This window comes from Hakea prostrata, chromosome 6, assembly GCF_041222555.1.
Source record: "Hakea prostrata isolate BN-2017 chromosome 6, UWA_Hpros_2, whole genome shotgun sequence".
Classification (NCBI taxonomy): domain Eukaryota; kingdom Viridiplantae; phylum Streptophyta; class Magnoliopsida; order Proteales; family Proteaceae; genus Hakea; species Hakea prostrata.
This window is the reverse complement of record NC_142605.1, coordinates 22,052,934-22,066,609: the sequence shown is the minus strand read 5'-3', so window position 1 is coordinate 22,066,609 and position 13,676 is coordinate 22,052,934. Positions and strand designations below refer to the sequence as shown.

The 13,676-nt window shown below is 38.2% G+C and overlaps 3 protein-coding genes across 3 annotated transcripts; 2 read left to right on the top strand and 1 right to left on the bottom strand.

The window, feature by feature from the left end:
• Window positions 1-158: 158 nt before the first annotated feature.
• Window positions 159-2,283, bottom strand: LOC149012622 (GEM-like protein 7; the record flags this gene model as incomplete). Its single annotated transcript, XM_089157637.1, has 4 exons — window positions 159-1,351; window positions 1,476-1,750; window positions 1,899-1,979; window positions 2,109-2,283. Coding segments are annotated over 4 exons (708 nt in total), but the record flags the coding sequence as incomplete, so codon positions are not given.
• Window positions 2,284-3,553: 1,270 nt separating this feature from the next.
• Window positions 3,554-8,604, top strand: LOC149012621 (uncharacterized). Its single transcript, XM_089159914.1, has 6 exons — window positions 3,554-4,120; window positions 4,354-4,456; window positions 4,533-4,598; window positions 5,008-5,178; window positions 5,272-5,368; window positions 8,341-8,604. The coding sequence occupies exons 1-6, from the start codon at window positions 3,583-3,585 to the stop codon at window positions 8,458-8,460; spliced, it is 1,095 nt and encodes a 364-aa protein (XP_089016040.1). The 5' UTR covers window positions 3,554-3,582; the 3' UTR covers window positions 8,461-8,604.
• Window positions 8,605-10,802: 2,198 nt separating this feature from the next.
• On the top strand, window positions 10,803-12,353 carry LOC149012620 (uncharacterized). Its single transcript, XM_089157636.1, has 2 exons — window positions 10,803-11,411; window positions 11,499-12,353. The coding sequence occupies exons 1-2, from the start codon at window positions 10,803-10,805 to the stop codon at window positions 12,351-12,353; spliced, it is 1,464 nt and encodes a 487-aa protein (XP_089013762.1).
• The last annotated feature ends 1,323 nt before the right edge of the window (window positions 12,354-13,676 follow it).

Below are 13,676 nucleotides of genomic sequence, written 5' to 3'. Positions count from 1 at the left end.
CCATCAACATACGCACAAAAATGTTTACTGATTCCCCCAAAAGAAATTGGAAGTTGATCAACATCAACCCCAGCGTAACCCAGAAGAAATTGGAAGTTGATCAACATCAACCCCAGCATATCACTGAAGCCAAATACTGGATTAAGGTGCACATTTTACTTGAAGGTCATTTCTTACATATCAAATACTCAAAAGATGTTTGGTGCTTGGTAGGCACAAGTTTCATTAGCATAAGCATGAAGTCTATACATTAATACGTACAAGTAAGCATTTACAAGAAGAGAACCAAAAATGAGAAGTGGTTCCAAGCACCATATAATGGATTCTTGATGCTTCTTTAACCAATGATTCCATCTCAGCAGGCGTGTATATTGTCTCAATCTCCCTGAAACATAGTTGATCTCTCTCGCCTTTGCGGCCAATGACCATCATTTGTGTGGAGAATGCATGTATCATTTTGCAATTGGATCTTCAATTTTGTATGGTTCCTTCATTGGGAACAGAAAACTCTACCAAATCTTCTTTGATCACCAATGCTATGACATGGGTTTGGATCCTGAGACTGAAACTAGCTTCCTCATGAACCGCTAAGATATGGAAGAACAAGAAGCAAAGGGACCATGCCCTTTTCTCACCCCACTTTGCTGCAAGACCGAAAGAAAAGCGTCGAAGCGGAGAGGTCTGAATCCAACAAAAACATAAGAGTAACAAGGGGGAAAGCCCAATGAGATGGTTCCAATTGGATCCCCTTGACAAGAAGCCTTCAGGTTGCCCTCTCATCTAGGAGGTCAGACCTAGAGAGATTTTGCTTTCCAAGCTTCCATCTGTCTTGGGCATCCATAACATAGATTGAACTTCTTCAATTGAGGTCAGAGATGATCAATTCCTCCTCCTTCAGCATATTAAATATTATACTCAGGGCACCCGAGCTTCAGAGTTATCATCCAAAATCTCCTCAGGGAATTTTGGGATCTGGCATTGATGATCCAGACTGGCACAAAGAATCACCTTTGCCTAAGAGACCTTTTAAGACAGCTTCTCCATGCCCATGATGGATGCCACTCCAGCACCAGCATCAAGAAATATATATATATATATGATGCTTTAACCTTTTCCTGAATTCTAGGAAGAAACAGTCAATTCCCTTGTTAAAAATGGCAGAAAACTGACTCACTTAAGACTGAGAGATGATGGCCTGTTGAATATGCTTGAAAGCTTTCTGATAATTTAGAAAACCCATAAACCAGAACTCAAATTTATCCACACTAACTACTTGTATGTACTTCTGATTTGGATTCTTCAAATTTTCACTTTGGTTGGCTCCCTTTATTTTCATTAGAGGAATCATGACCTGCAAAATATAACAAGAAGTCCTGAATGAATATTTAATAGGATCAACCGAAGAAAAATTTTGGTGGACAAAATGCAAGATTTTCAGGAACTTTCTAAGATTTTGGAGTTTCTCTTGAATATACCTTGTAAGGTGTTCTAATCAACCCTTGAGTTGGCAGAGTGAAAGTAAGAGATCTCTCACTGCAGAAGGCAATATTTTCTGTGGAGATAAAGAGGAGACCAGCAATAGGACCAGCTGTTGTCGACAAATAACATTGAGAAGCATTCAATAGCTTCTCTCCTTCTCTAACACTGAAGATCTGCTTGAATAACTTCTCAACACCACCTTCCTTGAGAATTTTGGCACCCAATCTCAACTTCCCCTTCACCGTTTTAGAGACCTTGGGCCCTAATTTAACTGCAACATCCAATAATTTAGAACAACATTAAATACCGTTCAATCTTCTAACAGTAGCAATTGTCAATACTAGTTCAGAAAAAGAAGAAACAGGGAAAGAAAATTGGAAAAGTAAATAGACATTTAACAATAGAAAGAAGATGATCACCATGCTCATGAATTCCATGTGTGAAACTCTCAGCCTTTTCTCCCATCTTTTTTATCCATTCTATCAGTTTGTAACTTATATCTGCATTGTCAAGGCTAGAACATGAATTCATAGCTTAAAAGTGAAATATAGCTTTTCTTATAGCTAATAATTAAGAAAATTAGCTGTTGCATATTTACTAAGAGAGAGACAGAGAGGGAGGGAGATTACATTGCTTGGTTCTGGCAGATTCCTGTGAAGGAGTGGAAACAAAATATGGGCTTGCAGTTTCTGGTACATTAGTGGGTTTCCCTGCTGATTTTTCATCAACTGTATAAGATAGTGAGCTCACTGGAATTCCAATGACATGATCTGGGAAATTGGTTCTCCATATTTGATGAACACAGATTCAATTTGTGCTAGCTTTATATCAGAATTGTTCTTGACAGCCAGAGAACAAGATGAATGGCTTTTACTGGTAGAGCAAAACTTGCATTTTGGTGGTATATATACAGAAACAGAGTTGGATGGTGAATCACAAGACTGTGTTGTTAAGTCATCTATGACTCATCAACAGCAATAAAGAAAACAAAAGCAAAAGGAAGTATAGGTGCACAAAAAAAATTATGATTTAATATCATCAATTGAAACAGAACAACATGGAAGCAGAGGAATAGAAAAGACAAGTCACATAAAGCATTGTATTAATGAGAATGCAAACGTATGTTTATACGTAAAGCAGGGGTTTCTGCATTTACTTAGACTCATTCTGAGGTGGAATGGAGTATGATTTGTAGGCCACAAAACGAAAGATGCTTCAGTTCTTTTCATGCTGTCCACCTCATCAAAAATTTTTAAAAAAATGAAAGGAAGATAGGGAAACCACCATACTTTAGAGCATCAGAATTGCATCAGCTGTTACCTCTCATAGATAAGGCAAGAGAACAAGTGTCTGATTCTGTGGGGCTTTGAAGCTTCGATTGGATCCTCGAACAGATTGCCTTATTATAGTTGATGCATCAACCCCAACTCCACTCGGGGACTGAAACATGGCAGGGTATATCTCTCCTAAAGATATCATTGACCAGTGGAAAGTTTTCAGGTAGTTACTGAAATCAATCAAGGACCCAACTGAAAGTAAGCAAAGGGAAAACTGAAAATCCCCAATTTATTATTGTTTGTGCTTCTGAGTGTTAGTCAAGAAAGTTTTTCTTTGCTACTGAGGGTTGATCAAGACACTTGGTGGACTATATCAACTATGAAAAAATGTAAGATGTTTAAATCAAATCTTTTGTAAGCTTAGAGAATGTACAAGATCTGTCACTGCATGGGGATTACGACGAGTGAGGAGGACCAGGAGGGAATAGGGAAGACGAGAATATAGAGAGATTGAAAAAGTATTTTTTTTTTTTTTTTTTTTCAAAAAAACTGATAAAATCACCAGGATATAAACTGCAAGAGCCGAATATAATGGAATTTTTCCTATAAAATAGTGAGAAGAATGTTGAGAGAATCCCCGCCATTTCTCATCAGGATCTAACGAATTTACCAAAAAATACTATAATCCAACGAGAGTTTGATGGATATTGAAACGGTCAAGAACAGTATACCAATAAATAAATAAAAAAAGGTCAAGAACGGAACACTCTGTTTCTCACTACTCTATGTGAGAAGAATTAAGCAACATCTTTGGACACTTGGGTTAATGGGTAAGGCTTCAGTGATCATCTACATTGCTGTAGCTCTTCTACTTCTATTCATCATCTCTCGCCATCCTGAAGAACCCAAAACTGACCGCAATCGCCGACTGCGTCTACGTCCGACCTTCCTCTTCGATTATCAGCACCATGAACACGTTGCATTTGACCCGTTAATCGCAGACATGGAACTTCGTCGAGAAGGCAAAAAGAGGTATTTCGATTATACCCACATGGATTTCAAAGAAAAAGCTTCAGGAACTGAATCTCAAAAAGAATGGGAAGAATTCGTGAATTCCGAGGATTTCTTGAACGATGAAGACAGGTTGGACATTCCTAAAAGATTGACATCGTTGTTTCAATCGATTGATGTCGACCCAGTTGATGGGTTTGTGACGAAAAACGAATTTACCCACTGGATTTTGAAGCAGGGGGAGAGGACCGAGGAACATATGATTCGGAGGGAAATGGAGTTTCACGATAAGAATAGTGATGGGTTTGTTTCGTTTGCCGAGTACAATGATCTTAGTTCGGTTCAGAATGCAGGTTAGCTTTTAGTATCTAAGCCCAGATAACAACTGTAAGCCTTTAAATTTTTGAGCTGACATCATTATGCATTGTTAAGTAGGAATACTTGATCAGCAACAAAAACACTAGACATACCATAGCTGGTTTCAGACGTTCTTTTCAACCCCATTACTGTCCTTGGTTTATTTCAAAAGTTCATTTGACCTTCTGGGTGATCCGTTATTGGTTACCGGTTTCTGTTCTCGTTCCAGATAATACTTCATTTGGGTATGATATGGGTTGGTGGAAAGAGGATCACTTCAATGCTTCAGATGCAGATGGGGATGGTCTTCTGAACCAAACTGAGTTCAATGAGTGAGATGCTTCTTTTCTGGAAAATTTATGGTTCACTATTTGGTTCTTTGTCTGATTTCTTTCATCAATTTTCTAGTTTCTACCATACGGCTGACAGCAACAACCCAAAGCTAATGAGGTGGTTGTGCAAAGAGAAAGTGAGGTATAGTTAGTACATTTGCTATTGATGGAGTTTATCAGTCATGAAAGTACTGGTCTGAGTAGTTTTTCTTTCTCCTCCTTTGCATGCTATATCTAGTTTGTTAGTTGGTACTTTGTCACAGAAATCATCTTTAGAGGACTGCTACTGTTCTCAAGTTCATATCATTGTTGTAGTTATTGTTTGCTGGTCTTGTCTATTATTTTCATATTTAAGGAGACAATTTGTCCTGTCACCCCCAAACAAATGTTGGATATTATCTTTAGATGACTGCTACTGTCTCTGTAGTGAGTGAACTTAATGTCTCTAGTGTGGTCTTATTATCTGCTGGTCCTATCTAAATATTGTCGTTGGTGAGGAGAAATTTTTGCTCTGTCATGGCTAGAAGACTCACAGGATTTTGCTTTGTTAGGGAGAAAGATAAAGACCAAGATGGAAAGATTAACTTCAAAGAATTTATTCAACTGATCTCCTTGGTAACAATAAATAATGGAGAAGGTCTCAATTTTTCACGTCACACAGATGCTTCAATTGAGTCATCGGAAAAGATATTGTTTTCACAGCTTGACCAAGATGATGATGGGTAAGGGCTGATATAATGTGTTTCTTGCTGATTTTTTTACGCGCAAGTTCACATTTTCTGATCCATTGATCTAGCTTCTACTTTTTCTTTTAGATATTTGTCAGAAGAGGAGCTACTACCCATTATTGGAAGACTTCATCCAACAAAGCAATATTATGCGAAGCAACAGGCACGTTACCTCATAACACAGGTGATCTTACTTAAATGAGTAGGAACTTATTCATTTTTATTATTATTATTGGTCTTCTTTCATCAGTACTCTTCTGCAGTATTTTATTTGGTGCTTGAATTATGACTTCAAGAACATAAATTTGATTTTTTTTGATCATTCAATGAATTGATGAAATGAAGCTTTATGTAAAAGTGTCCCTATAAGCAGTCTTTCTAGCAGCATTAGAAAATATTTGGCCTGATAGAATTTGTTACATCTTTGAATTGTGGTGCTAGCTACCTCTAGAAACATCATACATAGTTCCCAGGGGCTCAACAATATATCTATTGATGTTAACACAGTGGCCAACAGACTCTAGATATCTTGATTTTTCTTGGCTCCAGATGTGTCTTTGACATGAAATTTTTAAACTTCAAGCTTATTTTGCACTTGGATGGTTTCTAGGAAGTTATAATTTAGGTTTATCTTTTCGTTTCTTTTCTTGTTTTTCTGTCAGTTCCTACTGGATTAGTGTTGGTATATTTTGCTCGAAATCCCATTTCAATTAGTCATATAGATTTGTCATCATGAGACTGTATGGCATCCTTGTTTTGGCAGTTCACTAATCCTGGAAATATAATGGGTTAAACACTTGAGCTAAAGTGAATAACTGAGATTGGTTACCCTGTTGGTTTATTGGCTCCATACATATGTGGTGAGAACATTAGAGGGAGGGGAGAGGGTTGACAATGTAGATGGTAGTGTGCATCCTGTAGAAGTTCATCTGACATCTCTGATTTCTTGAACTATCTTAACTGCAGTATCCAAAATCATTAAAGCAAACCATTAAGGAATGCAAAGTAGTTGTGCAGGGTTAAAGTCCTTTTTTTGGGGTGATGAATTTTATAATACAACCCAGAAGGGGTTAAATTGCTCTGTTCAAGTTCTTTTCCAAGTTAAAATAGAAACAAGTCTTCATGATCAGCTCTAGCACTTAGCTTGACCATTGCATTGAAAGTGATGGCATTGAGCTTAATGCCAAACTTGGGCATTTTTCAAATTTCTCCACATGTTTTGTACTGTTGCACTGTTGCACTGTTGCAGTGCTTTGACTTGCGCATTTTGTAGCAGAGTCATTTTAGGAACTAGAAATTGGTCACCATGTCTGAATCACGGTATCATGCCTTTTTCATTTAGTGAGACAAGAAGATGTGCTTAGCACATAGGGTCTTGAGCTGTAACTTTGATGATTGGATTATCATTTGAACTCTGTAATTTGAATTCTGAACATGTGTAATGTATTAGACTTGTTTGAATTTTGAAGTTTGAACAAAAAAAATATTATGTGCATATGACATGTAAAATAGGTCATTTGAGGTTTCACTCCAGCGTCCAACTTGTGGACCGAAGTGGAACTTACATTTACACCATTGTTTTCATAAATCTGATGTCACTAGTGTGTCTAAGTAATGAAATAGGCTGAACAGCAAGTTTCAGTCTCAAATGATGCCTAGTACCCCTCAAGTTGGGGAAAATTTTTCCTCAAACTTGGCGAGATCTCGAGCCAACTCACTTTTTTTAGTTTGTGAGATGGGCCTAGAGATTGAGATCTTGAACCATGAGTCATATGCATGCTGCAGATTGTGGTCATGTTCCATTACATAAAAGTTGGGAGATGGCTGGGGGAAGGAGGGAAATGGTGAGCAAACCCACAGCCACCTTGAAGAAAGACAAATATTTTTGGGGGTAAAAAAGGGGGCAAAATATGGTTCCAGCAATCAGTTGTAAACACCTGGGTGGAGACCATTCAGTCTCATACAAAAGCTCTAATATTGAATCCCTCCTTTGGAATTATACGATAGTACTGTTTACGCTTCCACTGATTCTACCATAGATTCTTCTGCTCACTCCACTTCTTGAGAATTGTTTTCTTTGATACTGAGTTTGTAGTGCTTTTTATCCTGAATTTCTAAAATGATTGCAGAAGTGAACTTAAATTGCAGCAGGTGAACTTCTCCATTCCCCTCATCCCTTTGTCCCCTGGTCCCGCCTGGTTTGGTTTAAAGGCCACATCCCCCGTCATGCCCTAGCTAACCCTTTGGAGATCTCTTAACCTTGCCCTCCCTACCCAAGCCTTCCTCATTAGCCACCATATCCCCACCACCCCATGCTGCTCCCTTTGTGGGAATGGTTCAGAGGACATTGACCACATTTTCTTTTCTTGCCCCTTCTCCCTTCCCCTGTGGGATAGAGCCCTTGCATCCATTTGGCCCCACTCAAGACGCTCACACGGGGACTTGGATCTTGAGGTCCTTTGCCGGTCACTCTATTTGTGATAGCCTTGGCAAGCTTGTCTTTGGTGCCTCCATCCACCATGTTTGGTGCGATCGTAACCTTAGAAGTTGGACTTCCAAATCTCGATCCCTAGACCAGATTTGGAAAGCCATCTACTTTGATGTTTCTTCTAGGTTAGCTTCCCTCCCCCATCCCCCTGTTGTTGACAACCCCAGGAATAGGCTAATTGTTAGTTTCTGGGGTCTTAGTTGCCCTCTTATCCCCTCGCTCTTGAGCTTGTGCTCCCCCCCCCCCCTCTTCAGCTCTTGTTGTATTTTCCCTTGTTGTGCTGCTTGTGCTTTTAATATATTATTTATTCATCCAAAAAAAAAAAATTGGCCGAGGATCAATTTGCAAATATTTTTGCCATGTTCCTGATTTCTTGTGTTTTTGTATAGTCTGATCTTTTACACAGAGCATAGATTCCCATCTCTTCCCTTACCTACTGAGAAAGAGAGGAAAATTCAAGTCACAAAATTAAGAGGAGATTATTGCCTCATTCTGAACTATAATCAGTGCCCAATTTAGGCTTCATGGTTGGCCTGATCAATAGAAGTGTGCATTTAAGTATCTTACTGAGCTTAATGTTTTGCATATTCAATTGGTCACTTTTTTTTGTTTTTCACAGTAGCAAGTGGAGAGGCCTTTTAAATGAAATATCTTCGTTGTTCTTGCAGGCAGATAAAGATAATGATAGGCGTCTGACCTTGGCAGAGATGATTAATAGCTCTGACACCTTCTATAGCATTGCAGATGATGAAGAAGATGATTATGATTTCCGTGATGAATTTCGTTAAATATTGATCAGATTAGGATGGATGGTCTCACTGCCTTCTTCTTTCAATTTGTTGTGGTTATTCTATTCTTGTTTCAGAAAATCAGAAACACATTCTTGAGTGCAAGAATGGTCAGTGTGTGCTGCACAAGAAAGTACCTTTTGATACTCTTTTAAAATTTTGTAATGTTTCCTAGTGATCTTTATCATCTTGTATCAGAATGGCAGAAAACTAACAAAATTCTTTTAAGTTCAATTTTTTCAACTAGGTTTTTTATGTGACCTTCGTACTCCTCAAATTTCATCAATGGTGAGAATCCATCATCTTTTCTTCACTCTTTTATTTTCTCCTTAACATTCCCTAATGATCATGACCCCTTCTCTTCCTTTTTTTTGTTTGTTCTTGTAGTGTCATCTCAACAAGCTTGTGAATTTGGAGTCTTTTCTTTCACCCTTTTTTGGGTTTACACTAACAAGTAACAGAAGTTGTGCTAGCAAATTTTTTTTTTTTTTTTATCTAAGGTTTATCCTAATCAGCTTAAGCGCACTTCAACTACGTCTTCAGAGTAGCTTTTATATATAATTTAAATATATAGCAAAGCTTTAACCCTGGCCTTAAGAATATTCAAACTCTTAACCTCATACTATGAAACGTTGGTCTTTTGCTAACTAAACCAACTCTTTGAGATTGTGATAGCTATTCTATTATTTTAGAATTTCTATCCCTGTCTAGCATCAAGAGTATTCCTATAAAAAGAGAATTCACATCCGCATCCGTTTAGCGGTATCCAAATCCGTCCGATTACTAATAGATGCAGATATGGTATACCCCTTTCCTACCAATTATTATCCGTCCTATAAAATTATCCAACTAGGTTATTTATTTGGATTTATTTTCCCTATTTTTATAATTTTTTACTTGAAATTTGTGACTATTTTTCTAGATTTTCTACTAAAATAACTACCAAAGTTGTTAAATTCTTAAATTTCAAACTTGTTCTCACAAATAAAATGGAAAAAGTGTCAATAGGTAGTCAAAAACTTGTATTCAATCTGTGTTCATGCCCATTTAGAAGAATCTACTTAAGAAAATTATTATCCGATTATCATCCGAATCCAACTAAATCCGTCCGAATATAATAAAATGCAGATAAGGTATTACCACTATCTGATCCGAATCCAATCCGTTTACACCCGTACTAGTATGGCAAGCAATACTTTTACAGAACCAATGAGCAATAATGAGATTTACCGAGACTTTAAACCCATGGCTTACCAGCTCAAACAGTGATAGGACTAGCGTTTTCTTCCATTCGACTACTAACCACATGATGGGCTCTTGATTTTTCCAATTATTCATGTTATTCAACGGCAGTAAGTAGCATTTGATATTCCACTACCAAAAAAAAAGAGCATTTGATGTTCTCGCAGAAGAAGAGTTTAGGGTTTCAAACCATGCATTCCCTTCTTCTTCTTCCTACTGAGACTATGCATCTGAAGAATCCAATCAGCTGTTACTTCAAGACTGGTCATATATACCATACAGAGAAAGAGATAAGTCAACCAAAAGTTATTGAAATTTTAGAGACAGACAAGTCAAACCAAAATTTTTTGAAATTTTTATAGCTGGTCACCACAGCAATCTATGGAAACTGAAAATGAGATTCATACAGACATTTTACTCTCCAACCTTAGCTTTTGTACACTTGTCTTTTCAACCACTCCACAGACTTGAGAATTGGGGTAGGTTTTGGCACAATAGTCGATGGATCACAGTTGTAGCCTAAGGTGAAAGTATCGAAATGGCCTCTTGAAAGAGTCAGCGGCTTTCTTGATTTCTTTCTTGGTCCCTTCCTAGAAAGAATTTGAAGAAAGCAAATGCCTGTTCTTTCCAAGAAAGTTACATGATTCTTAGCAATTGGTTGTGAGATCTCATTCTATTCTTCTTCTACATAGTGAAAACTCTTCCTCTTCACCCATGGACGTAGCATACCTCATTGGTGTGTGAACCACGTTAAATCTCTGTGTTTTTGTTTTCTTTTCTATTTCGATTCACTATTTCGTAGTATTTGTTTCAACATGACTAAGAGATCTTCCTGTTCCAAGCGAAAGCTCACTTTCAAGGAAGAACGAATTGATTATTCAGATTCAAAGAAGCTTCTTCTGTAGAAATGATAAAAATCTATTCTTAACTAAAATAGGATAAAGTGACTCCCTGAACTCTTTTCATTTCATTTGAGTGAAAGGTTTTGATCAACTACAGTGAAAATTGTTTCAGTGAAGGAAGAAACAGGAAGTAGTACTATAAATTGGTACAATCGGTGAGATCATCCATTCATAAGGGGCAGGGAATTAGTACTGAAAATGGCTCAGAACCAGGTTGATGAGGTTTATGCTTCCCTGATGGAAGAAGCCAAGAAAGGAACAGAAGATAAGTTATATGAACTGCTTGGGAAAGACAATTCAATTCTTGAAAAAGCTGATGAGAAGTTCAGAGAAAATCCGTTACATGTTGCTGCGTCGCATAACAATTATCTTTTTGCAGCTGAACTCGCAAATCTGAAGCCTTCATTAGCTACAAGTCTAAACCAAGATGGGTTGAGTCCTCTACACATTGCTGCTGGAAATGGAAATTTAGAAACTGTGAAGAAGCTCTTGAAAGCAAACAAGGAACTATGCTTTGTCAGAGGGAGGGAGATGATGGTTCCTCTTCATTGTGCAGCAAAATCCGGAAATCCCAGGAGTGAAGAGGTTATAAAGGAGTTCCTTTCTGCTTGCCCCAAGTGTATCACTGCATTGACCACCAGAAATGAGACAGCTCTTCACACTGCAGTAAAGAGTAGGAGTTCCAAAAACTTTCAAGCGCTTGTGAAATGGATCAAGGAACAATGGGGTGGCTACAACATTCTAGGCTGGAAAAACCAAGATGGCAACACCATCTTACAACTTGCAGCTTCAGAAAGAAATCCTGAGGTAAGATGTTAGATTCTTTTCTTTTAGTACAGTGAGTTATCATCGATGTTAATTTCTCTGAATGAAAATATGAATTGTTTGGAAACTGAATTGAAGATTGTAGAGATGCTGCTTCATAAGTATGGCTATTTTGTTAAAAAGGCTGCAAAGATAAACACAAAGAACAACATGGGAAGGACAGCTTTGGATGTCTTACTGGGGACTCAAACTGGACCAGGACCAGGACCAGGACCACTCTGTGATGGAGCCAGAGCCACTGAATCTCAAACACAACAAGTTAAGGAGGTTGTCATTGACAGCATGCAGAGAGAGGAAGATGAAGAACAGGTGAAGAACAAAATACGAAAAATCCTTCAAAGCTCAGGTGCAAAGGGTTCTGAGGATATCTCTTGTACACCTCCTCGTCAGCAGAAAGACTCCAAGGCAACAAGGGCCTTAAATTCTGGAATCAAATGGTTGCTGAAGGTCCCAAATTTCTTAACTTTCAAGATAGACAGAGATGCTCCAAGTGATGTTCACAATGCTTTGTTAGTGATTTTAATTCTGATTGTATCAGTAACATACACAACCGGAGTCAGTCCTCCGGGGGGCCTTTGGCAAGATGCTGGAAGTGAAAGCAAATCACACATTCCAGGAACATCAATTTGGTTTGATCATCACCCAAAATCTTTCGTTGTCCTTACAATTTGTAACTATGCAGGGTTTCTTGTCTCTGTTGTCCTTGTTTTCAATCTCACACAAGGATATACTTTGCGAGGTCTGATTCTATTAGCTCTGCTCTTTATGTTGATCACCTACGGGTTGTCGATTCGAGTATTGTTTCTGGGTGTGGGTGGCATAACAGTAGTGTTGATAAATGGAATGCTGTTCACAATTCCATTACTTGTGCCATTTGTCCTTCTGGTTGGTACTTCAAATTGGTTATGGGACATTAAGGAGTAGTCTTAATTTTCTATTTCCTTTGTATACTAAGTTCTGGTTGAAAGCTTGTACTTGTTACTCATTTGATTTTCTTTTAAGGAGGGTGGGATTGTTTTTTGTAATTAAGCTCTAGTTGAGACCTTAAACTTCTTAGTCATCTGTGCTTCAGTTTTTCCTTTCATTTTCTTACACTAACAGAAAACTGGGAACTCTTTAGCCACCTTATCTGACTTGATTACAAGGCAAAGCCAACAAGACTGAACGGCACAAACCAAAAGCAAGACAAGGAACTAAAATGGAAAAACAAGAAACCTAGGGCCAAAGGCGGAGACAACACAAGAAAGAACTATTGTTTTCAGTTTTTCTTCTTTTTCTTCTTTGAAAAAATGGAGCTCCACAATGAAGTCTTTATCGAGATAGTGACGAACTCTAGTAGAATGGGTACTTCGCCAGGATCCCGGAGAAGGGGGTTGGGGTTTCAATAGAGGAAGACTACTCTTCAGGCTCAGAGTTGCAAGAGGCAATGCCCTGGGGATTCAACTGCTCAACTTTTGGTCTCTCACAGTAGCAAGTAGAGAGGCCTTATAATTGAAATATCATTGTTCTTGCAGGCAAATAAAGATAGTGATGAGCGTCTGACCTTGGCAGAGATGATTCATAGCTCTGAGACCTTCTATAGCATTGCTGACAATGATGAAGATGATTATGATTACCTACTATGATGAATTCCGTTAAATTTAAAACATAATAGGATGGATGGTCTTTCTGCCCTTCTGAGAAAAGAAAGTGTTTCAACTTGTTGTGGTTATTCTGTTCTTGGTTCAGAAAATCAGAAAGCACATCCTTGAATGCAAAGAATGTTCAGTATGTGCTGCACAGAAAAGTTACCTCCCAATACTCTTTCCAATATGATAATGAATATCACAAAGCAGGGATAAACTAGTTGACCATAATAATAATTGGAACTGGGAATATTTGTTTAATTGCACACGTATAAGTGGCTCTCAATTAAAAGATCAATCAGGGTTTTCTTCAGCTAAACTTGGGATAAACTTGGAATTTTCCTATTAAATAGCAAGGAGTTAGCTGGACCCTGGAGTGAGGCATGACTGACCCAACTCCCCCCCCCCCCAAGTGGAAGTCATGCCTCGTCGGAAACTTCATCAGCCCTGATTGCCCCTTTAAAGTTGTTCAAGCTTCTTTCTCTTAAGCAGTGGAGTGCTTCTGACTCTCTTCACACCTATTTGCTTAAAAATGGTGTCTTCCCCTTTCGTTTTCCAAATGAGGAAGACAAGATCTGTGCCATGGATGGCAGTGTCAGCAACAAGCAAATCTACCTCAGGC